Source organism: Rhinatrema bivittatum, chromosome 4, assembly GCF_901001135.1.
Source record: "Rhinatrema bivittatum chromosome 4, aRhiBiv1.1, whole genome shotgun sequence".
In the NCBI taxonomy this organism is placed as follows: domain Eukaryota; kingdom Metazoa; phylum Chordata; class Amphibia; order Gymnophiona; family Rhinatrematidae; genus Rhinatrema; species Rhinatrema bivittatum.
This window is the reverse complement of record NC_042618.1, coordinates 53,415,664-53,440,722: the sequence shown is the minus strand read 5'-3', so window position 1 is coordinate 53,440,722 and position 25,059 is coordinate 53,415,664. Positions and strand designations below refer to the sequence as shown.

Genomic DNA, 25,059 nt, shown 5'->3' with positions numbered 1-25,059 from the left:
AGGGACTGAGAAGAGCACCATGACGTGAACCGTTTCCATTTGTAAGAGTAAGCTTTTCTCGTGGAAGGCTTCCGTGAAGCAATCAAGACACGGGAAATTGGTTCAGAAAGGTTAAGTGGCTGAAGGATTAACCTTTCAACATCTATGCCGTCAGGGACAAGGCGTGAAGGTTGGGATGGCGGAGGCACCCTTCGTTTTGAGTGATCAGAAGTGGGTCCTTTCCCAATGGAATGTGCCTGCGAATGGAGAGATCCTGCACTATTGGAAACCACACTTGACGTGGCCAGTGAGGTGCTATCAGGATCATGGTTCCCTTGTCCTGACGTAACTTAACGAGAGTCTTCGAGAGAAGAGGAAGTGGAGGGAATGCGTAGAGTAGACCGGTTGCCCATGAGAGGGCGAATGCGTCTCTGGGCTGAGAGTGTTTGCTGCGAATGAGAGAGCAGAATTTCTTTACTTTGCGGTTTTGAGGAGACACAAAGAGGTCTATCTGAGGATATCCCCATTGTTGGAAGATGGAGTTCGCTACTGAGGGGTTGAGAGACCACTCGTGCAGTTGAAAGATGCGACTCAGCTTGCCTGCCAACACATTGTCCACTCCCGGCAAGTAGGTGGCCCTGAGGTACATCGAATGGGAGAGAGTTTCTGCCCAAATCTGTGCAGCTTCCTGACAGAGAAGGAATGAGCCTGAGCCTCCCTGTTTGTTGATGTACCACATGGCCACCCGGTTGTCCGTCTGGATCAGGATAACTTGATTGGCGAGGTAATCCTGAAATACCCTGAGAGCATATCTGATTGCTTGAAGCTCCAGGAAATTTATTTGGTGTTTGGCTTCCTCTGGAGACCAAGAGCCTTGTGTCTGCATATCGGCCACATGGGCTTCCCATCCGAGGTTGGAAGCATCGATGGTGAGAATTGAGGGTTTGGAGCCTGAAAGGGCAAGCCGTGGAGGAGATTGATCTGATTTTTCCACCAGGCAAGAGACTGACAGAGTGAGTCAGTTACGTGGACAATGGTCGACAGGGGCAGAATGCTTTGAGTCCATTGAGACCTTAGAGTCCACTGCATGCCTCTCATGGCTTAACGGGCCATTGGTGTGACCTGAACTGAGGACACCATGTGTCCCAGGAGGATGAGAAAGTGGCGTGCAGTAGCAGAGCGCTGAGCCTGCAGCTGGCGTGCAAGAGACACGAGAGTGAGGTGCTCGCTGTTGAGGCAGAAAAGCCTTTGCCTGTAAGGTGTCCAAGTCTGCCCCAATGAACGACAAAGTTTGAGATGGGACTAAGTAGGATTTGTCGTAGTTGATGAGAAATCCTAATGAAATTAGAGTGTGTAAGGTTAGATTGATGGACGACAGAGCAGCTTGCTGAGTGGGAGCCCTGATTAACCAGTCGTCTAGATAGGGGTAGACGTTAACACCTTGGGTCCTGAGGAAGGCTGCAACTACTATGAGGCATTTTGTGAAGACTTGTGGAGCAGACGCTAGGCCGAATGGAAGCACTCTGTATTGATAGTGCTTAGGGCCTACTAGAAACCTCATGTATTTGCGATGAGATGGAGTTATCACAATATGAGTGTATGCGTCCTGGAGGTCCAGAGAGCAGAGCCAGTCTCCTCTTTGTAGAAGAGGAAGAAGCAAGCCTAAGGTTACCATCTTGAACTTCTCTCACGGGAGGTACTTGTTGAGGGCCCTTAGGTCCAGAATAGGACGAACGCCTCCCGATTTTTGGGGGATTAGAACCCTAGGCCGTGCTGAGAGTAGGGTATGGGTTCTATTGCCTTGGACTAGAGAAGGAGGGAGACCTCTTGATCCAGAAGGATGGAGTGATCGGATGTTCTCCACGTCTGCCTCAAAACCTTTGTTTACTAAGGTTTGGAGCTGTTCTTGAAATTTCTGAGGCAGGGGGTCCGTCAAGTCTTATATCTGCTTAAAAATGACCCTGTTATATCGGGTCATATAGAGCTGATAAGCAGCAATTAGGGAGATGAGCATTGATCCTTGGAAGACTCTGTGACCAATGGCATCTAGAAACTTCTGTTCCTTGTCAGGTGGAAAGGAAGTGTGAGGCTTTGATCTCTTTGCTCTCTTCTGTGCAGATTCCACCACTACAGATTGGTGATCCAATTGTGGTTTCTGAAAACCCGGAGCTGACTGCACCAAACAGGTAGTGTCAGCTTTCCTGTGGACTGGAGCAATGGAGCCAGGATGTTCCCAGTTCTTTAGGAAATCCAGAAGAACCTGGTGGATAGGGATGGAGGTTATTACCTTGGGAGCATCCAAGAATTGGGGCAACTCCATCATCTGATGCCTATCATCCTGTTCAGTCTAATTGGAAGAGAACCAATTTAGACATTTCCTTCACAAAATTTATAAAGGAAAGGTCCTCTGGAGGAGAGTGCTTTCTACTTTCAGTAGGTGAAGGTGGTGAAGGCAAATCATCTGTGTCTGGTGAGGAATCATCAGTCCAGGTATCATAAGGATCAGCACCTGCCCCTCTAGGATGTAGAGGGGGACGGGATGGTGGGATACCTGAAGGTCCTGGTCTAGACTCCAAAGGAATGGAAGGAATAATCAGAGGCACCGATGAAGGCATTGAAGGCACCGGCGCAGGCATCGAGGGCATCGATGAATGGCTCGTTGGCGCCGACAGGCGTATCGGCACAGATGGTTGGATCTGTGGTGATGGACGTATCGGCATCGATGGCTGAGGCAGAACTCCCGAAAGAGGGATGCGAAATTGTGTTTCTTCTCCCGAGGACAGAGTGAGCGGGGAGGGCACCAGCGCCATCGGTGACCCAGGGTCCATCGGTGGAAAAGTGGCTATGAGCACTTCCATCCTGGAGAGCAGTGGTGCCAACGCTGCCGGAATCGGGTTTGTGATCGGTGTCGCAATAGTCACCGGTGTCGGTGGTGGAGGACCCTGGAGTCATTGCATCGCCTTGTCGATGGCCTCCTGAACCATCCGGTCCAGTTCTTCTCGGAGACCTGGAGCAAGCAGCCCCGGCTCCGGAAGAGAAGGAGGCAGAGGCATAGCCAGAGGGACCTCCGTTAAAGGCAGAGTCGCGGCTCCCGATGCCCCATTGGGGGAGGGTTGCCTCAGTGACCTGGTCGCTGAAAAGGTCAGTGCCTTTTCTGGACGGGGTTTCTTCGACGGCAGCTCAGACGATGGCGAGGTCGATGATTTCGCTCCCTCAATGGTCCGAGACTTTGGATGCCAGTGGCAATGTTTGTCTCTACGATCCCCTCGGTTCTGAGGGGGAGTAGAGGGTGTCGAAGGCCGAGATGTCGTCAATGCTGGATGGTCACCGGTCAGTGGATGATACTGGTGCGAAGTTGACGGTGCCGGTTCCGACGACATCGATGCAACGGACGGAGTCGGGGTTTTAGCATGGAAGAGAAGTTCCATATTCTCCATTCTGGCCTTGCGACCTTTTGGTGTCATTAAGGCACATTTGGTGCAGGTCAAGACATCGTACTCTCGTCCAAGACACATTACACAGACTTTATGGGGGTCTGTGATGGACATGGTGCGATTACAGTCCGGACACCGACGGAACCCCAACGCCATGGAAAAAATTGAGCGTGGTACGGTCGACCGCCAGTAGGCCACGAGGGCCAAACTCGACGGTAATAGACGGAAAAACGGGTAAAAACTTACCGGAGTACCGCGGCTTGAGAAAGTTAGAGGAGGGACGCCTGTGGGGCAAATTAACTTTTAGTAATTCCGTGAGGAACATTCCTATCAGGAATCTCTGCAGAGCTCCTTAACCGCGAGGCTATTGCTGCATGGAAAAAAGAAGACTGAAGGGGGACCCCTGCTGGCTGCAGGGTTAGTGCCATGCTGGGCATGCCCAGTAGGGCCAGTCAAAGTTCTGGAAACTTTGACAGAAGTTTTCCGTGATTGGACTACCATCCTGCTTGTCCTGTGAGAATGCTCTTATCAGCGAGCGTAAGGTTTCCATGCAGGAATGAATCACTTGCAAAAGTCGGTGACTCCCTTGAGATCCAGGATCTGGTGAAGGAATATTGGCCTGAGTTATCTTGAGACATGGGCCCTGATATCACAGTCCGCAGGGTGAAGAATCCTGACAACTTACACGCCATTGTCTTCTGCAGAGAACTGCAGGAAGACACCATGAAAATGTCCGAAGGCACGCTAAGAAATTCCAGAACATAGCCATCTCTTATTACCTCCAGAACCCATTGGCCTGACATAATCTTGATCCACCTCCAATAAAAAGGAGAGACGGGGTCCCTTACCCTCCTGATCCTGGGAGTGGGTCGGCACATCCTCATTGAGGGGGTCAGGGGGGGCAATCGCCACTCAAGGTCGTGCTCCATCTGAGCTGCACCTTCCCAAATGTTAGCCCTATGCAAAGTCACTCCTCTGTAGGGTCGAAAACCACCAGCACAATGTAATGTGCCGAATGAATGTGGCACCTGCCTTTAATCCTCCGGTAACTGAGGAACCTGGGACAAATCCCACTTACTGGCCATTTACTTTATTATTTTTTTTCACTCCCAAACCAGAGTGAACCTTAAAAGGCCATTTCTTAATAGTAGGCTTTGGATTGTCTCAGCACCCATTCGTCAGCTATAGATGACATTCAACCCTGCTTAGCTTCCGAGATCAGATGAGATCTAGCTCATCTAGTTGGAGAGGCCATAGGGCACTGCCCTGAATTCAAACCAGACTCATCATCAACTTCCTTTGTCAGAGCAAGGAAGAGGGATCTATCAGGGTGTAGCAAGAGGCCAACCAATTCATTGCCACCACCTCAAGGCCTGCGTGAGGATAGCTTCAATTCTGCTACCCTGCGCCTCCTTAAAGCCATTCCCGCTTCCACAGGGATAGTTGCCCATTAGGCGACGGCACACGCCAACACATCCACTTTCATAAGGCGCAAGTACTCTCTTCACCGGATAGAGGGGGAACGTACTACCAAGGCTTGTCCCCCTGTAAGAACAGCATCTTTGAGGTGCCCCTTTCAAGATCAATCAGTTCTTGAATACCATCCATAATGCTTCGTGTAAGGAATTCTAAATGACATTCTTGTTTGATTTCAGCACCCAGCATCCCCAGTTCCTGGGCGATCTGAGCTGGCAACCCATCTCTATGAAGAAAGGCAACATTGTGCTATACAGTTCCAACCCCGGAGCAATTTCCAATCCTCCAGGAAATAAGGGCCACTTCCACCATTCGTGCGTAACTCACAGCAGGCACCAGGTGTGTGGGGATTCTCAGACTGCAATCCTGAACCCGTAGAGGCTTACCACATTGGCGACTAAGCAAAAACTTGCGAACAGGGGCTAGCCAAATGGTTGCTCAACCTGCCAAGCTGTTTCATGGCAGACCTGCGCATAGAAAAACGCGCGAATGCTGCCGTGGACCATACCAAAACCAGGAGATACTAGTCCTGCGGCTACTGAGAAGCTTGCCCCCCGCTGACAATCCGGTTAGGGGAGCCCCAAAACCTCTAAGAGGTCCGTCTCCGGACCCATTCCTGCATCAAGCTGGGAAGGGTGAGCTCAACAAAAAAAAAAAAGCCAGAGAAAAATTCTCCCTAAGCCTCCAAGTAGTGCTGAAACAAGTTATTTTGGGGGGGGGGGGGGGGGAGGGGGATGCCAAGTTGAGATGCCTGAATTTGGCAAAACAGCAAACAAGTAAACGTCTGCTAGCAGCATGCCCAAGGCATCTGATCATTATGCGCCCAGCTGCGCGCTTGCCCAAGCGAACGTGGACAAGGCAGCTAAAAACCAGCCTTGTCCAATAAGCATCCAAAATTATAGATGCACAACACGCGGTCCAGAGAAGTGATCACCTGAGCGCCCACCTGAGCATCCACACCTAGGTAAACACCCTGGCGCACAAGTGCAAACGAATGGACAGTGTTTCACTGCAGACTTGTGCGCAAAAGAATGCGTGAACTCCACCGCGGCCTATCATATGGCACCTAAGCAAAGCCTGAGAGCAGGGTCTAGCCAAAAAGATTGCTCAACCTGCCATGACTACCCCAGCTCCCTCAAGATGAGAAGGGGTTGGAAATGTTTTTTTTTCCCCCCTTACCTAAACTCAGCCCAACCTGAGTCTGTCTCCGGCTGGGGAGAAAGGGCAAAGTCCTTCACTCCCACGCTCAGCTTCCTGCATCCGCTAGCCTCTCAGCTGTATTTTTTTACAGTTAAATCCACACCAGAAAACCAGCTACTCGATCGAGGCACTCATCTGAGGAAGGGATTCATGGACATCACCTTAGGAAAACTCGACTGAGGAAGAAACCATAAGGTATCATCACAGCAGAGCAGGACGAATCAATTTCCTCCTCCTTTTCTCCTTCATTTTCTATATATTTAAGTAATCCCCAGTAGGGGAGATGCACATCCACCATCTGCTGGAGACGGAGAATACTGGCGGACTTCTGCCATGATGTCAGCTTTGCTGTGTCTCCATCTGCTAGTAGAGGTGCATAACCCACTGGTGTGGATTAACCTGTACAAATGCTAAGAAATAGCTGGTTGCAGATGTAATCAGTTTGAAGAGGAAAAGTCAACTACATTGACATGTATGGATTCTGCTTATCGTTTTGATTTTAGATCAGGCAGATACAGAATTCATGTATGTACGTACAAAAGGTAAGCGTACTCTAGTTCTGAAGCTGGTCAAGAAAAGAATATAACATTCAATGACAGTGGGTAGGAAGGAGGGGGAAAAGGGGCACAATAATGTCAAATATACAAGGTTGCAAGACCACCCTGACCAATCCAGTCAGACTAATAAACCTACAGAGATAGAAAAACTATTAGGAGTTATAAATCTCACTACATGTACTTTAGACCCTGTGCCCTCAAAGGTTAAGTAGTTTCTTCAGCCCTGGCACGCATAGTGAATTTGTCACTCCAACAAGGTGAATTACCCCAACAATTGAAGCTAGCAGTGATAAGACCTATTAAAAAAAAGAAAGGGGAGGAGGAGAGGTTATAGATCCCAAGAGGGTGGAGTTCCATCGCCTAGTATCTAAACTTCCTTTTCTGAGTAAAATGATAGGGAGATCTTTTATAATCAGGTTTTACAGTATGTAAAGGAACAAAGTCCACTGCATGATAGGTAATCAGACTTCTGAGTTGGAAGTGGGACAAAAACAGTATTGCTGAGTCTGATGCCATACTGGGTCAGACCAAGGGTCCATCAAGCCCAGTATCCTGTTTCCAACAGTGGCCAATCCAAGTCACAAGTACCTGGCAAGTACCCAAACATTAGATAAGTCACAAGCTATTATTGCTTATTAATTACCGTAATAGCAGTTTATGAATTTTCCACTAGGAACTTATCCAAACCTTTTTTTAAACCCAGTTACTCACCCACCTTACGTCTACAAAAGAATGCTCCATATCCTATGGAATACCATGCCCCCTGATCTACGATAAGAAGAATGCCCCAAAAAATTCAAAGACTCAGAACATGACTGTTCATACAAGCCTACAGAATCAACACTTAACCCACTTTCTCTCCCTCTCTCTGATCATAATCTACCTTATAAATGGGCTCTGACCGACGGCCCGCAAATGCGCAGTAGAGAGCAACTCTACCGCGCATGCGCAGGCAAGAGAGCACGTCGATCAGAGCAGAGCGGTGCCGGGAGGAAATGAAGCCATGCGAGTGCCACGGCGAGGCGCGCACGTGTGCGAGAGAGACCCGTGGCTCTGACGGACGGCCGCGCATGCGCAGGTAAGAGAGCACGTCGATCAGAGCAGAGCGGCGCCAGGAGGAAATGGAGCCGCGCGAGTGTTGCGGCGAGGCGCGCACACGTGCGAGAGAGAGAGAGACCCGTGGCTCTGACGGACGGAGAGAGAGCACGTCGGTCAGAGCGGAGCGGCGGCGGGAGGAAATGGAGCCATGTGAGGGCTTTGGCGAGGCACGCGCGCGCACGAGAGAGAGACCCGCGGCTCTGACAGACGTGCATGCAAGATGAGTGCAAAGGGACAGAGGGTGGAGGGGGAAGAGGATAGTAAAAGAAAGGGGAGGGCCAGAAGAGGAGAAGTGGGAGAATAATGAAGAGAAGGGTGCTGAGTAAGTGAGGGAAAGGGGAGTGTAATGAAGAATGAGGAGAGAGGGAGGCTGCAGGGGCATAACAGCGGGGAATAGAATGGGAAGGGGCTACAGGGGAGGACCTGTGGAAGAAAGGAGGAACATTGGGAGGATGAGAGATGAGGAGGAGCAGTGGGAAGGTGGGAGGGGGTTGGGGAGATGGGGGAGCTGGAGGAGGGAGCATTGAGTGCAAGGGGGGTGCAAAGGGAGAGAGGGTGGAGGGGGAAGAGGATAGTAAGAGGAAAGAGGAGGGCCAGAGGAGGAGGAGTGGGAGAATAAGGAAGAGTGAGGAGCAGTGAGGGAAAAGGGAGTGTAATGGAAGAATGAGGGGAGAGGGGGGCTGCAGGGGTAGACCAGCGGGTGATAGAATGGGAAGGGGCTGCAGGAGAGGACCTGTGGAAGAAAGGAGGAACTTTGGGAGAATGAGAGATGAGGAGGAGCAGTGGGAAAGTGAGAGGGGGAGGGGTTGAGGAGATGGGACAGCAAAAGAGGAGAGGGGAGCTAGAGGAGGGAGCATGGAGTGCAAGGGGAGGGCAAAGGGAGAGAAGGTGGAGGGGGAAAGAGTACACATCCGGACACCTCCACACACAACACTTAGCTGGCATTTGGAACAAACATCTCGCCCGTTTAACGGGCTTAACGGCTTGTCTTAAGTAGATTTTTCTCCCTGCTATTAATGACTTTCCTACCTTATGTGAGGCTATTTGCCCTTCTCTCCTGCCCCTATTTCAACCTTTCACTATACTGTAAATACCCCACCCCTGTAATTAGTGATTCACTATACTGTAAATACCCTCAGCCCCTGTAAATAGTGATTTTATTATCTTTATGCAACCTTTATGATCTTTGTAATTATGACTTGCTTATCCCATTATTTCCATGTGATTGATAGATGTGTGTCCCGAATCACCTTTTATATCATTCCCAATTTGCTTTCTGCCTACTATAATTTGCTTTCTGCAATCCCCTCTGTTATAGTTTCAATAACTAGTTGTTTGCCTATTATAATTCCCATGTCATAGTTTTAAATACCTCTCCCCCCCCCGTTTCAAACTTGTTCATTGTAAAGCTCTGTTATGCTGCATTACTAGTTCTATGGAAACCGATGTGATGTTACTAACGAATGTCGATATATAAAAATGTTAAATAAACTGCTGAAACAACATCCTCTGGCAATGCATTCCAGAGCTTAACTATGCACTGCGTGAAAAAGAATTTTCTTCAATTTGTTTTAAATGAGCTACTTGCTAACTTCATGGAGTGCCCCCTAGCTCTTCTATTATCAGAGAGAGTAAATAACCGATTTAAATTAACTTGTTCAAGTCTTTCCATGATTTTGTAGACTTCTATCATATCTTACATTTATCTTATTTATTTATTTTATTTATTTATAGCTTTTATATACCGGCATTCGTAAAACACATCATGTCGGTTTACAGGTAACTGAGAAAGGAAATTACAATGAACAATGATAGAAGGATAGCTAGATAAAAGATGTAGGAACCTTTTTTATATGGCTAACGAGCGTCATAGAACTTGGTTAGAAAATCAAAATGAACTAATAAAGTTGGTTAGATAGTCAACATGAACTAAAAACAATATTGAGTTGATATATAAAATTTTGTACAATAGAAGGCAAGGCAGAAGAATTTGGGGGGGGGAGTGGGGAGGGAAAAGGGGCGGAGGGGAGGGGGGAAATGGTAGGGATGGGTGTGATGTGAGGGAAACTGTGGCATTTTAGAGGAGGAGTATTAGGGAGAGGAACATTGCTTAGGGGATAGGGCAGGGTGGGAGGCGAGGGCAGAGGGTGCTGTACATGTTGGGTGGGGCGGGCAGAAGGGTGTTGTACATGGAATAGGCGGTCATTTATTATTGCTGTACAAGGGGTGTTGAACTGGGGGCAGGGGGGGGATATAGGGGAGGTACCGGAGGGTCACTGACTAGGATTGTGAGGAGTTAGGGTAGGCCTGTTTAAATAACCAGGTCTTGATTCCTTTTTTGAAATGGCTCAGGGATGGTTCTAGGCGGAGCTCGGCGGGAAGGGAATTCCAGTGAGTAGGGCCAGCAATGGAGAAGGCTCTTTCTCTAGTGGTTGTGAGGTGAGTGATTTTGAGTGAGGGGGTGTGGAGGGTGCCTGCAAGGGTGTTTCTGGTGGGGCGGTTAGCTTGGCGGAAGTGTGGCATATCTTCGATCCATGGGGAGTTGTTTTTGTATAGCGTGTTATGAATGATATTTTAAAATAAAATACAAATGTTTAATGTATTTGACAAAGGTAACGCATAAGTTCCTGCAAATTTTGTTTAAATATAAACCGATGTGATATGTAAAATCGAACACCGGTATATAAAAGTAAATAAATAAATAAATAAATAAATAAATGATGGTGAGTATTTTGTATTGAGAGCGGAAGGTGATCGGGAGCCAGTGGAGATCTTGTAGTATTGGAGTAATATGATAAGTTTTTCTTGTGTTTGTTAGGATTCTAGCCATGGCATTTTGTAGGATTTGGAGGGGTTTGGTAGTGGAGGCTGGGAGGCCTATCAGAAGTGAATTGCAGTAATCGAGTTTTGAAAGTATGGTAGTCTGCATAACAGTGCGGAAGTCATGGGCGTGGAGTAGGGGCTTCAGTTTTTTGAGGGTTTGGAGTTTATAGAAGCCCCCTTTTAAGAGCGATTTGATGTGGGATTTGAAACTTAGTTGTGTGTCTAGGGAGACTCCTAGGTCTCTAACAGCGGGCGGAGGCGTGTGTGTTTGTGAGGTGTTTTGAGACATTTGGTGGATAGAAACACTTGGTTGATTTGTTAGAATAAGGATTTCAGTTTTTGAAGTGTTGAGTGCAAGGTAAAGATTGGAAAGTAGGGAGTTGATAGATGCGAGGCATGTTTCCCAGAAATGCAGGGTTTGTTCGAGGGATTTCTGAATGGGGATAAGTATTTGTACATCGTCTGCGTATAAGAAGAATTTCAGTCCCAGTTTAGAGAGTAAGTGGCAGAGTGGGAGTAGATATATGTTAAAGAGTGTGGAGGAAAGGGAAGAGCCCTGGGGTACGCCTTGTGACAGGGGGATGTGTGCGGATTCGAAATTATCGATTTTAACTAAATACTTTCTGTATTCATGGTAAGAGGAGAACCAGGAAAGGGCTGTGTTTGAGATGCCTATCTCTGCTAAACGTGATATTAGGATTTGATGGTTCACCGTATCGAAAGCTGCTGAAATATCTAAGAGAGCAAGTATGTAAGATTGTCCATGGTCCATGCCTTTGAGGATGGTGTCTGTTAATGCAAGTAGTAGTTTTTCAGTGCTTCGATCTTTACGAAAGCCATATTGGGCGGGGTGTAGGATATTGTTGTCTTCTAGGAAGTCGGTGAGTTGTGTGTTGACCACTTTCTCCAGGATTTTAGATATAAAAGGCAGGTTGGAGATGGACCTATAGTTTGCAGGGTCATTTTGGTCGAGGGTGGGTTTCTTAAGTAGGGGCTTTACGATGGCAAGTTTAAGTGGGTCAGGGACTTTCCCGGAGGTGAGGGAGCAGTTTATAATATCTGCCAAAGGTTTTGCAATGGCGGATGGAATAGTGAGGAGAATTTTAGATGGGATGATGTCAGCGATGTGGGTGGCTGGTCGCATCTTTTTTAAGATGGATTCGACTTCCATCGTGGTGGTGAGATCAAGGGAGTCGAGGTTGATATTGTTGATGATGGGTGGTGGGTCAATGGGGGCGGGATTAGAGGGGAGTCGAGTGAGGAGTTTGGAGATTTTGTTCTTAAAGTAGTCTGCTAGTTTATTACATTTCTCTATGTTGTTTTCTTCTTGGGGGGATGGAGAGGCTGACTTTGTGAGTTCTGCTACATAGGAGAATAGGGCGGTAGGATTGAATTTATAATTGTGAATTTTTGCAGTGTAGAAGTCACGTTTGGCGTGGAGTGTTGCTTGCCGGTATTTGTGTAGGGTATGCTTGTAAGCTGTTTTGTGTGTGGGTCGTTTGCGCCATGATCGTTCTTTGGATCTAAGGTCTTGTTTTAATTTTCTTAGTTCGCTGGTGTACCAGGGTTTTCTTTCTGTTTGTGTGGGGGTTATTATTTTATGGGTAGTGGGGCAACAGTCATTGGCTATGTCGGTGGTGATCTTATCCCATGACAGTAGAGCGTTATCTGGATTGGAGAGGTCGAGGTTTTCACTTACATTGTTGAAGGCTAGGGAGAGTTCCTCTGAAGAACATGGTTTGCGGAAGGAGATTGTTTTTTTATGTGATTTTGTGATGGTGGCGTCAGTGTTGAGGGTGAGATGGGCATTGATGAGACAATGGTCGGCCCAAGGGACGGGTGTGGTGGTTGGTGCATGGGGTGCTGTTATGCAAGTATTAATAAAAAAGGAGGTCGAGTGTGTGTCCAGCTTTGTGCGTTGGCTCGGAGATGATCTGCCTGAAGCCCAGGGCTTTGAAAGTGACAAGTAGGATTTCGCAAGCTGGAGTGGCGGGGTGGGTGTCTACGTGGAGATTGAAATCTCCGAGTATCACTGCAGGAGTGTCCGGCTTAATGTTGTCGGTGATGTATTCAATGAGGGGGGAGGGGTCCTGTTCAAGTATACCGGGAGGGGCGTAAATAAGGCAGATCTGCAGGGCTTTGGATTTAAAGAGCCCAATTTCGAGTCTTGGGGGGGGGGGGGGGGGGGGGGGGAGCAGGTTTGTAGTCTGAGGTTAAGGTGTTTCTTGGCGGCTAGGAGAATGCCTCCTCCACTTTTTCTGGGCCTAGGGATGGAGAAGATGTCGTATGTCTGTGTTGGGAGTTGATTAATGAAAACATGGTCTGTGTTCTTTAGCCACGATTCTGTAATGGCACATATGTCAGGCCTGGTATCGGTGAGTAGGTCTTGTAGGATTGGGGCTTTCTTTATGATGGATTGTGCGTTGAAGAGGGAGATGGCTAGAGTGGCTAGGTCTAGCAGCTGCGTGAGGGGGGTAATCATGATGGGCACTAAGGACTTATGCTGTATGAGGGCGTGAGGATGTGCTGGGCGTGGGATGCGTCGAGCGGGGTGGTGAATGATAGGTATAGTGGGGAGACATTTCAGGAGGAGGATGGTGTGTAATACGGTGTTGTGTGGAGGGTAGCAGTCGTTCTCAGAGCTCTTACAACTAGATGGGAGAGAGGGAGAGCAGAGAGTAATTCAGCTAAGGAGTTGTGTAGTAGTGTGAAGCGAGTTAGACCTATGTTTTGTTCTGGGTGCTGTTAAGGTGAGGTGCAGTTAGCGTTTTTTTAGAAAGAGCACAGGATACAGAGTACATTTCGATGCAATTAGGTTAGCCAAAGGGGAGGGTTAGATGACTTGGGAATATTTGTCTTAGTTACAGAAATGGCATCGGTATCACAGACACAAGTGAGTGTTACCATAAATTACTTGCTGTTAGAGGGTTAGTTGTCCAGAGCAGTTAACATAACGTCATGTGGGTGCTGGTGAGTTTTGCAGTAGTGGATAAGCCGTCTGCTGCAATTCTTCTGTATGTGGAGCAGGTAAGGAAGTCCAAGGACAAAAAACAAACAGTAGGATGCGCACGAGGCCGCACGAAGGGGCGCACTAAGGGGCATGCCCCTTAGGTCGCGCTCCTTCGTGCGCACAGCGCCGCAGTAGCGGTCCTGCTTTTAATTCTTTGCTGGGCCTGCCTCCCAGGCGCTGACATGGGGGTCAACGCGGCTCCTACCTCGCTTTTGGTTGGCTGGAGGGTGGAGCTCAGGGAGGGCTGCGGCAATAGTCGGCCTCGTGGGGTTGGTCTGAGCCGAGACGGCAGGCGGTGGGCTCAGTGCAGGGGCTCTTGCCCCGATCGGGCAGCGCCAGACGCGCGAGCCGGTAGGTGAAGAGTCGAAGAGAGAGAGCTGCAGTAGCGGTCCTGCCTCCCAGGTGCTGACGTGGGGGTCAACGCGGCTCCTACCTCGCTTTTGGTTGGCTGGAGGATGGAGCTCAGGGAGGGCTGCGGCGATAGTCGGCCTCGTGGGGTCGGTCGGAGCCGAGACGGCGGGCGGTGGGCTCAGTGCAGGGGCTCTTGCCCCGATTGGGCAGCGCCGGACGCGCGAGCCGGTAGGTGAAGAGTCGAAGAGAGAGAGCCGCAGTAGCGGTCCTGCTTTTAATTCTTTGCTGGGCCTGCCTCCCAGGCGCTGATGTGGGGGTCAACGCGGCTCCTACCTCGCTTTTGGTTGGCTGGAGGGTGGAGCTCAGGGAGGGCTGCGGCGATAGTCGGCCTCGTGGGGTCGGTCGGAGCCGAGATGGCGGGCGGTGGGCTCAGTGCCAATACTTATGCTTTATCCTATTTTCTTGTGATGGATCCTTCCTTATATTTTTGAATGAAGATCTTTGGCTAAAATAGCCTCTTTCAGCTCACCTTTTAACCATGCTGGTAATCATTTTGCCTTCCTTCCACCTTTCTTAATGAACATAAGAACATAACATGCCATACTGGGTCAGACCAAGGGTCCATCAAGCCCAGCATCCTGTCTCCAACAGTGGCCAATCCAGGCCATAAGAACCATGCAAGTTCCCAAAACCTAAGTCTATCCCCATGTTACTGGGCTAGTAATAAATAGCAATGGCTATTTTCTAAGTCAACTTAATTAATAGCAAGTAATGGACTTCTCCTCCAAAGAACTTATCCAATCCTTTTTAAACCCAGCTACACTAACCACATCCCCTCGCAACAAATTCCAGAGTTTAATTGTGCGTTGAGTGAAAAAGAACTTTGATTAGTTTTAAATGTGCCACATGCTAACTTCATGGAGTGCCCCCTAGTCCTTCTATTATCCAAAAGAGTAAATAACAGATTCACATTTACCCGTTCTAGACCTCTCATGATTTTAAACACCTCTATCATATCCCCCCCCCCCCCTCCTCAGGCGTCTTTTCTCCAAGCTGAACAGTCCTAACCTCTTTAGTCTTTCCTCATATGGGAGCTGTTCCATCCCCTTTATCTTTTTGGTCGCCCTTCTCTGTACCTTCTCCATCGCAACTATATGTTTTTGAAGATGCGGCAACCAGAATTGTACACAGTATTCAAGGTGCAGTCTCACCATTGAGCGATACAGAGGCATTATGACATTTTCTGTTTTATTCACCATTCCCTTTCTAATAATTCCCAACATTCTGTTTGCTTTTTTGACTGCCACAACACACTGAACTGATGATTTCAAGATGTTATCCACTATGACGCCTAGATCTCTTTCTTGGGTGGTAGCTCCTAATATGGAACCTAACATTGTGTAACAATAGCATGGGTTATTTTTCCCTATATGCATCACCTTGCACTTGTCCACATTAAATTTCATCTGCCATTTGGATGCCCAATTTTCTAGTCTCACAAGGTCTTCCTGCAATTTATCACAATCCGCTTGTGATTTAACAACTCTGAATAATTTTGTATCATCTGCAAATTTGATTACCTCACTCGTCGTATTCCTTTCCAGATCATTTATAAATATATTGAAAAGCACAGGTCCCAATACAGATCCCCGAGGAACTCCACTGCCCACTCCCCTCCACTGAGAAAATTGTCCATTTAATCCTACTCTGTTTGCTGTCTTTTAGCCAGTTTGTAATCCACGAAAGGACATCGTGGCGATGACTTTTTACTTTTCCTAGAAGCCTCTCATGAGGAACTCTGTCAAACTCCTTCTGAAAATCCAAATATACTACATCTACTGGTTCACCTTTATCTACATATTTATTATATTGGGTGATATAAAAATTGTTGCTGTTGAATGCATGCATTAAGCATAGCACCTTGAAAAATTTTTCATACAAACTTGTCTAACAAATGGTTACATTTGCATGTGGGTGTGTTTGAGTGTGGTCTTGTCTTTTTCGCTTTCTGCATAGCAGATTCTACTACTACTTAGGTGTGTGGAATCTGAACTATATTATAGTGGGAAGTTTCCTGGCATTCTAAACTTCAGGTCCAGTTTCCTGGAGGTTGTTACTGTGTTGTTTGGGGCTTCCCACACCATATCCATGACCAAGTCAAGAAGGGAATGTGATGAGAGAGCTACCAGTTCCGATGGGACTTCTAAGATTAAGAAGTTTCTGCCCTCAGATCAGGGAGTTTACGGGTTTCAACTTTCAGTAGTGTATCCACCTTTTCCAGAAATTTGGAATATGTGAGATCCTCCAGAGGTTCTTAGGTGGGTCTGAAGGGATTCCTGTAGAACTTCCTGGTGAAGTTGGAGGTGAATCTACCAGTTGTACATCCTGCTCGGGGGAAAAACAAGGAAGTCAATGAGGCTGTGGGCTGGTCCCTTTATATGCTTCAATGGAGGTGAATGTTCTACCGCCGATATTTCAGGAGAATGAGGATGCTGTGAAGGCATGCTGGCAAAGAACTTCTTCAGGATGAAAGATCTGAGATATTGTCTCATTCACTGATAGTGTACGGTTAGATGCCTGAGGATCACTTGCTGGAAGCTGCTGCGTCGGGGATGAAACCTGAGATTAGTAGAACTGGGCATCTCTATGTCTTGATGTAGGGATTGCTGCCAACAGAATCTCTGCATCGTTCCGTTTGTGTTTGGTAAGTGGGGGTTCCCTCAGTGGAGGTTTCCACTTACTCTGCAGGGTTTCTTGCAGAGGTGAGGTGGAGAGACATTCGCAGTAGGGAAAGAAAAGGACGAGAAGTGGATTGGAGATACAACATCTTGTTCCCTATCAATAGGTCAACAAAAGATCTAGATGGAGAGACATCTAGTTTGCACTGGCTTGTCCGTTCTCAGGATATATTTAGATAAAGCCTCCAGGTTTGGTAGGTGCTCGCGAGAATACCCCACTGAAGGTCTTTCCCATTGAGCGGTATGCTTCGAAACTTTATCCTGCATCAATTGAGTCGAAGGGGATGCTTCCCTATGAGCCAGCTGGTACAATGTAATATTTTGCATCGGCTTGTATTTTTCAATATGAGTTGGCTTTGGTTGCATTGACTTTACATGATTTGGATTAACCAATGCTTTCTTATGTGTTAGACTGCCGAACGCTGTCAAGATCTTCGACACTCTCGGGTGTTTCATCTGCAGAGTGCGATACCTTATGTGATGCCTAGGGTCTCTGGGATTTTTAAGGCAGATTTGCCTTTTTAACAGGCTGCAGCTGTTTGGGGTCTTTGGCCCTCTTGCTACTGCTGGCATCACCCAACCCTGTTGATGAGACATGTCATACCTGGTCTGGACAATGGGACTTAGGACCCATGATGAATGAGCAGATCTACCGTCCTTGGGGGGTGAAGGAGCATAGGATCCCGATGCCTCCTGAAGAGTCAAGATCTTGGTCAGTCACTGACATTATCTTCCTGCACTGGCAGTGCTTAAACTCCAATGTTTTCGGCATCGTAGCACTTAAAAGTGCTGTTTTTTTTGGAGGGGGGGTTTTGAGGAGAAAAGAGGAAAGACTCATCCGTGCATCCGCTGTGAAGCATGGAAATAAAAGAACTGAGGAGACTTGCACGAGATGCACGGGAAGAGCTGTGCAACCGCACAAGCAGAAAGCTCTGCGAGATTGGAGAGACAGCTCCGCCCTGTGACACCGAATGATGTCACCCCAGGACAGCATGGCTAAATAAACCTGCTTATTGATGGAACACACAATGGTTCAACTCAATTTCAATAAAAGATCATTCATGCAGGGTTTATTTCAAAAGTTTAGACTTAGAAGCTATATCAATAGACTGTTAGGTATTGCAGAAGTCAGTACTATCCCCTCTTCTATTCAATTTATATATGGCAGGACAAAGAGTGGCAATATAAGGAGTGCAAATGTTTGATAATTTATCTAAGCCTACAAAAGCTTGATATTTTATTTGCATTAAACTGTTTTGTCAAATAAATTCAATTAAAGCCAGACATGGTCATGTTTCAGCATTAACAGCTTGCATCAGGGGTTATTAAATTATCCAATAACCCCTTATGCAGGCAGAATAGCCATAACATGTCCAGGTCAGGTTTTAATTGAATTTGTGGGTTTTAATTGCAAGTGTGATTTATATATTTTATTTGCATTAAATTGTTTGTTTATATTCCACTTTTCCAGGCACTTGAAAACAGATTACATTCAGGCACTATAGGTATTTCTCTATCCCCAGAGGGCTTACAATCTAAGGGGCCGATGCAATACAGTGCGCTCAGCCAAGCGCACTGTATAACCCACAGTTGGACATGGGTTGTATAGGCGCTAACTATTGAATAAGGGGATAGCAAGTGTTGCTTACCTGTAACAGGTGTTCCCACAGGACAGCAGGATGTTAGTCCTCACATATGGGTGACATCATCAGGATGGAGCCCAATCACGGAAAAACTTCTATCAAAGTTTCCAGAACTTTGACTGGCCCCTACTGGGCATGCCCAGCATGGCACTAATCCTGCAGCCAGCAGGGGTCCCCCTTCAATCTTATTTGATAGCTACAGGCAGTGCCGAAAAATAAAACAACAAAACGTTACGAACCCAACATCGCGGTGCGGTGGGCGGGTTTCGTGAGCACCAACATCCTGCTGTCCTGTTAGAACACTTGTTACAGGTAAGCAACACTTGCTTTCTCACAGGACAAGCAGGATGGTAGTCCTCACATATGGGTGAGTACCGAGCTGAGGATGTCCGAACATGCACCAAATGTACCCAACGGCGTGCAACAGGAGTGAAGAAGCTCGAATGGAGTTTTCATGAGCTGACCGAGAACCAGGTTAAGGTCCCAAGAAGGGGCCGGACGACGTAAAGGTGGCTTGATATGGAGCAAGCCCTTTAAAAATCGTGTAACGAGGGGTTGTACTCGTTACACGATTTCATAAAGGACGAGAAGGGGGTTGGATACCCAAAGGCCCCGGCCAAGGCTCAGAGAAAATCGAAGGAATCGCCGGGGGCACCGTGGACGGCCTGGAGGGCATCGGTGCCGGTATCGAAGGCATCGATGGCGCCAATGTATGTATCGCTCCCGATGAATGAATCGGTGGTGAGGGACAAATTGGCATCGATGGCTGAGGCAAAACTCCCGAAGGAGGGATGCGGAACGGTGTTTCTCCTCCGGATGAAGCTGTCAACGGGGAGCGCACCAGAGCCATTGGAGACCTGGGAACCACCAATGGAAGGGTGGTTATGAGCGCCTCCATCCGGGATAGCAGCAGTGCCAGCGCTGCTGGAATCTGGTCGATGACCGGTTCCACAATCTGTGCCGGTGTCTGTGCCTAAGGGACATGGAGTCGTTGCATCGCCAGCCGGTCCAGTTCTTCCCGGAGACCTGGAGCAAGCAGCCCTGGCTCCGTGACAGAAGAGGGAGGCGGAGGCACAGTCGGAGGGACCACCTTTACAGGTGGAATTGCGACTCCCAAACCCTGATCTGGTGAGGGTGGCCTCGATGCCCCAGTCGCAGGAATGGTTGGTGCCGTTCCTGGACAGTGTTTCTTCGATGGTGGCTCGGACAGTGGTGAGGTCAATGATTTTGCTCCCTCGACGGTCCGAGTCTTACGATGCCAATGTTTCTCCCTACGATCCCCTCGATCCTGAGGGGGAGTAACGGGCGCCGATGGCCGTGAAGACGTCGATGGCGGACAGTCACTGGACAGTGGTCGATGCTGGTACGACGTCGACGGTGCCGGTTCTGACGACGTCGATGCGAGGGACGGCGTCGGGGTGTGAGCACAGAAGAGGAGTCCCATCTTCTCCATCCTTGCCTTGCGACCTTTGGGTGTCATGAGGGCACATTTGGTGCAAGTCAGGACATCATGCTCCCGGCCTAAACACATTACTCAGATGCCGTGAGGGTCTGTGATAGACATGGTGCGAGTACAGTCCGGGCACCGGCGGAACCCCGACGCCATGGCCATAGAAAAAAATCGAGCTGCAGGACAGACGACGGCTAGTAGGCCGCAAGGGCCAAACTCGACGGTAATCGACTGAAAACTGTCAAAAAACTTACCGGAGTACCGCGGCTAGAGAGAAGTTAGAGGCGGGACCCCTGTGGGGCAATTTAACGTTAGTTAATTCCATGAGGAAAATTCCTGTCAGGAATCTCCACAGAGCTCCTAAACCGCGAGGCTACTGCAGCATGGAAAAAAGAAGACTGAAGGGGGACCCCTGCTGGCTGCAGGGTTAGTGCCATGCTGGGCATGCCCAGTAGGGGCCAGTCAAAGTTCTGGAAACTTTGATAGAAGTTTTTCCGTGATTGGGCTCCATCCTGATGTCACCCATATGTGAGGACTACCATCCTGCTTGTCCTGTGAGAATAGCACCTCTACAAACCATGTTCAACACAGAGTGAATCTAATAGCAATCACCACATGCAAATGCATGTGAATGAGGCCAGATGCAAAAAGAAAAAAAAAAGTGAGTCTAGGACGCACATTTAGCGATCAGAAATTAACACCTGCCTGGAGCAGGCATTAATAGCTGAGCACTCTTACAACTAGTACAGAAAAGCAAAAAAAACCTGTTTTTCTGTACTGCCTCCTACTTAATATCGTTGCGATATTAAGTAGGAGGAAAAACAAAACTAAACAAACAAAAAAAAAAAAGTTAAAAAAAAGCCACGCAAGCAGTCGGGTGCAGGAAACAGACACTCAACTGACAAGTGTCTGTTTCCTGAACACCCTGGCTGTGCAGCATTTAGGGAAACCAACGCCTGTTTTCTTAACTGGTGGACGGCAGACGCCTATCGGGTTCTCATTAGCAAGGAGGTGCTACGGGCACGCAAGCAACCCTAGCGCCTCCTTGCTAACGCGACCCCCTAATTTAAACATTGCGTGGGCACTGACTGTTCACTTTCTGTGCATATTTATTGCTTCAACCCCAAGGTCACAAGAAGTGGCAGCTGGATTTGAACCCTGGTTTACTTGGTTTGCAGCCTGCTACTCTAACCTCTAGGCTACTTCTCCATTGTTTTTATTAAGTTCTTCAAGTTGTTTATTTGCCTTACATATATCACCACATTTTGACTTGCTTTTCATGGTTTGAGGTGGTTTTGCCTCCTTTTCTTTTTTCAAGTTATATACTGCGCCATTGGTAGAAGCCTGAAGTGATGACTCCTCTTGAAAGTAAAGCCCATAAAGTCCCCAGGTAGCGAAGCAGTGTTTCTAATATAAAGGGGTTTTGCAAATATGCTGGGGAGAGGGAAAATGGTAACAAAAATTAATTTGAAATCCACAGTCCAAGAGAGTTAGGAATGCTGTTTAGCCCATAGCACCAAGTTCCTGACTTTTGTCTTCATTTGAAATCTGTAACAGTCTTCTAAAACAGTTTTTGGTAATAATGGAACATTACTTATCTGCAATATTTGTTCTTCATTGATAGCATCTTACTAAAAGATGTACGCTGGCAGGTCAAGTAACAGTCAAATGACCCAAAGCAATTCTATAAGATATGTATTCTTTGGCAACCCATCAGTAGCCATTTGAGTGTAGCTTGCAGACTGCCAAAAGAATGTCAAGCCTGTCAGTCATTAAGCCTATCAAGTGTACATATAAGATCTGATGTAAAAGAAAAATGGATCAGAATAGGAACATCTATTTTTTAAATTTAAATTGTAAAACAGACTATATTAAACTTTCTTTTTACATTTAAGTTCACTGCATTTGTATATAGTGACTTTTCTAGTAGACTGTGTATTTCTCTTACCAGAATGGAGTGCATTCCCATGTAAATTCGACTAAAGCAAACTAGGGAACACCAGACAACTGCAAGGAACAATCCAAATACAAATGGATACTGGGAAGAAAAGAAAAGAAAAAATTAGCTTGATAACAGGAAGAACTAACTACAATAATTATTTCATGAATCAAACTTCTTAAAGGATGTAGAAAGTGTAAAAGTATCAAACGTAAATGTACCCACACGGACCACCTTTGAACCCACAGCCTCCACCGCGATAAAAACCATCATACAAAAAATAAACCCAGCCACCCACCCCCTTGACCCCATACCAATCAAAACCCTGAAGCTAATACCAGATATCATAGCCAAATCTATAGCAGATATCATCAACATATCCCTAGAGCAAGGAAACTTCCCTGAAGCCCTGAAATGCGCCTTCAAACCTATACTCAAAAAGCCACACCTTGATACCGCCGACCCCACCAACTTTAGACCCATATCGAACCTCCCTTTCATAACAAAAATTCTTGAAAAAAAAAACAGTAAACCTTCAACTCTCAGAACACCTGGAATCCCCAAAAATATTATAACTATCGCAACACAGATTCAGGAAAACTCTCAGCACGGAGACACTCCTACTTACCCTTGTCGACTCAGCACTCAGAGGTCTAGACGCCGGCCAATCCTACCTTCTTATACTACTAAATATATCCGCTGCATTAGACACCATCAACCACAACACCCTTCTAACCTGACTAAGCGAAATTGGCCTAGATGGCACCACAATAAAATGGTTAGACTCCTAACTATCGAACAGAACGTACAAAGTAACTCAACAATGAATCAAAGCAATTCTCCCTTTCACATAGTGTCCCTCGAGGATCTTCACTCTCCTCTACTCTTTTCAACATTTACATGCTCCCACTATGCAAACTCCTCACTGACCTGGGCCTCCAATTCTTCATCTACACTGATGACATCCAGATCCTCCACTAAAGAAAACATACAGAACACCCTACTACAATGGAACTCCATCCTAACTCAAATACAAAAACTCCTAACCCAAATATTTCTCACCCTTAACCACAAAAACAGAAATCTTATACATGTCTAACAAACCCCCAAGCATGGAATACTCAAGACCGCTCTCTCACACAAATCAAGAGCCAACTCGTTACAACTGTAAGAGACCTTAGACTCCGAACTCAATCTGAAAACATACATCAATACAATAATAAAAGAGGGATACTTCAAAACTAAAAAGTCCTCAAAAAGATCAAACCCCTGCTACTCAATCAAGATTAATCGGTCAGAACTCCAGGCCCTCATTTTCTCCAAACTCGTTTACTGTAACTCCATTCTCCTTGGGCTCCCAGCCTCCACCCTCAAGCCCCTCCAACTACTGCAAAATGCAGCAGCCAGATCCATCACAAACAGCAAATGCTCCACACCCAGCACCCCCATACTAAAAGACCGCCACTGGCTCCCTATAACCCATAGAATTCAATCAAAGCCCTTACCCTCATGCACAAATCACTGAACAGTGAAAAGATAAACTGGCTAAAGGACACCCTTCACCCATACACCTCTTAAAGAAACCTGCGATCCAAAAACACCGGACTATTTACCATCCCCTCCAAACAGGCCCACCTCACCTCAACACGAGAATGCGCAACCTCAATAGCAGGCCTCGCACTGTGGAACAAACTACCATCAAAACTCAGAACGGAACCCTCAACACAGAACTTCAAGAAATCACTAAAAACCTGGCTATTCCAAAAAGCCTATCCAGCCTACAGTTAACCCCATGACTATGTTAAACAACCCCAAACAACCAGAACTACAACACTACACATAACCTCCCAAGAGAATTACATAATATTCCAATCGAATATCCATACTGTTTTAATAACGTTAGCTGTTATGTTATAATAACACGCCGCTGTTTTACAATGTTACAATGTAAAGATAATATGTCCTGTTGTCACACTATCCCACAAGTTATCATGTAAACAGATGTGATACTCGTTTTTGAATGTCGGTATATAAAAACAAACAAATAAATATAAACACTTTTCTACCACAGGATTCAATTGTAATGCATTTGAGCATTACTATGTAGTAACTACTTTTACACTAAAGCAGGATTTTAACATAACTAATCATAAATGAACTACAAAAACATAACAGTAAGTTATACATAACCTTGAGACATAAAAATATTTTTTAGGGGCTGGGAGTTACACAGCATCTCAAACACAAGCTCCCAGAAGTCATTCCTATGGTACTGAATCAATATAGTGAATAAAGGATTTACAGAGCATTTTTTTTTTTTTTTTAACCAGCAAATTAAAATTAAATTTTATGAAGCTATGGCGTTATAAAATTGATGAACCAAAAACAATTTGATTGGCTAAGAGCAATTCACAACCATGTATATAAATATTTATAACAGTGCAGATCTAGTTTGTCTTATAACAACTAAAACAATCTAACTACAAGTACAGAAATAAATAGCTCGGATTACTGGTATCTTTTTATCTGTAAAATTGCAGGTGTCAGGCAAGTAGCAGTTTTCTATTAATAAAGCCTATAAACCACATTGGGTGGTTCACATAAGTTTAAAATTTCATTTGGCATGACTTAATGTCAAATGAATGAGGTATATGTACTTGCCATTTCCTTTCTCTTTTACTTTCAGCTCATATGAAATCAGCACTTTATAATCAGGTACAGCATTTATTTCCCTTTCCCCTGAGGCAATGGAAGGTGAAGTAACTTGCCCAAGAGCACAAAAAGAGTAAGCAGGATTTGAACCCTCACTTCCCTTGGGCCTGCTGTTCTAACCACTAGACTACTCCTTAACTCCTGTTGGGACTCTTACATCATGAGCTGCCTTCATTCATAACTCCCCAGAGAATTTTATCCTGTTTAATAGATTCACCCTCCTACTGTTTCTAGTCTAGTCATTGCAGCAACCGTGCTGAGACCAAGAAAATGCACCAGTGCTCCCTCTGAAACCCTAAAATCCAATCACTAGGTGGTGCCCTTAACGAAGACCATGACTCTTTCCCCAAGGGCTGTGAATACTACCTTTGCAACATTCCCAAGGCATGGAGGTTAAAGTGGCAGGCTGAGAACCAGGGAATCACAAAAAAAATAGCAGAGAACCAGCTGAGAACCAGGGAAGCCAGGATTCAAATCCTGCTTGTCCTACCAATGCTCCTTGTGGCCTTGTACATGTCCACTTCACCCTCCATTGTCCCCAGTGAGTAATTAAATTCGAATCTGGGCCCTGGGTCACCCAGGCTGCAAAAGGCTTAAGCTGGGTATTGAATTAGCGACTCTCCACATGGCAGTGCAGTGTACTGCCACT

The 25,059-nt window shown here is 46.6% G+C and overlaps 1 protein-coding gene across 2 annotated transcripts in view; it reads right to left on the bottom strand.

Annotated features, from left to right (window-relative positions):
* The window catches only part of SGPP1 (sphingosine-1-phosphate phosphatase 1), a 175,730-nt gene that overhangs the window by 21,315 nt on the left and 129,356 nt on the right, over nucleotides 1-25,059 (bottom strand). For both annotated transcript variants that reach the window (XM_029598129.1, XM_029598128.1), the window contains exon 2: nucleotides 21,708-21,797. In XM_029598129.1, coding sequence (XP_029453989.1) covers nucleotides 21,708-21,797 — 90 coding nt within the window. The remainder of the gene's footprint in view (nucleotides 1-21,707; nucleotides 21,798-25,059) is intronic.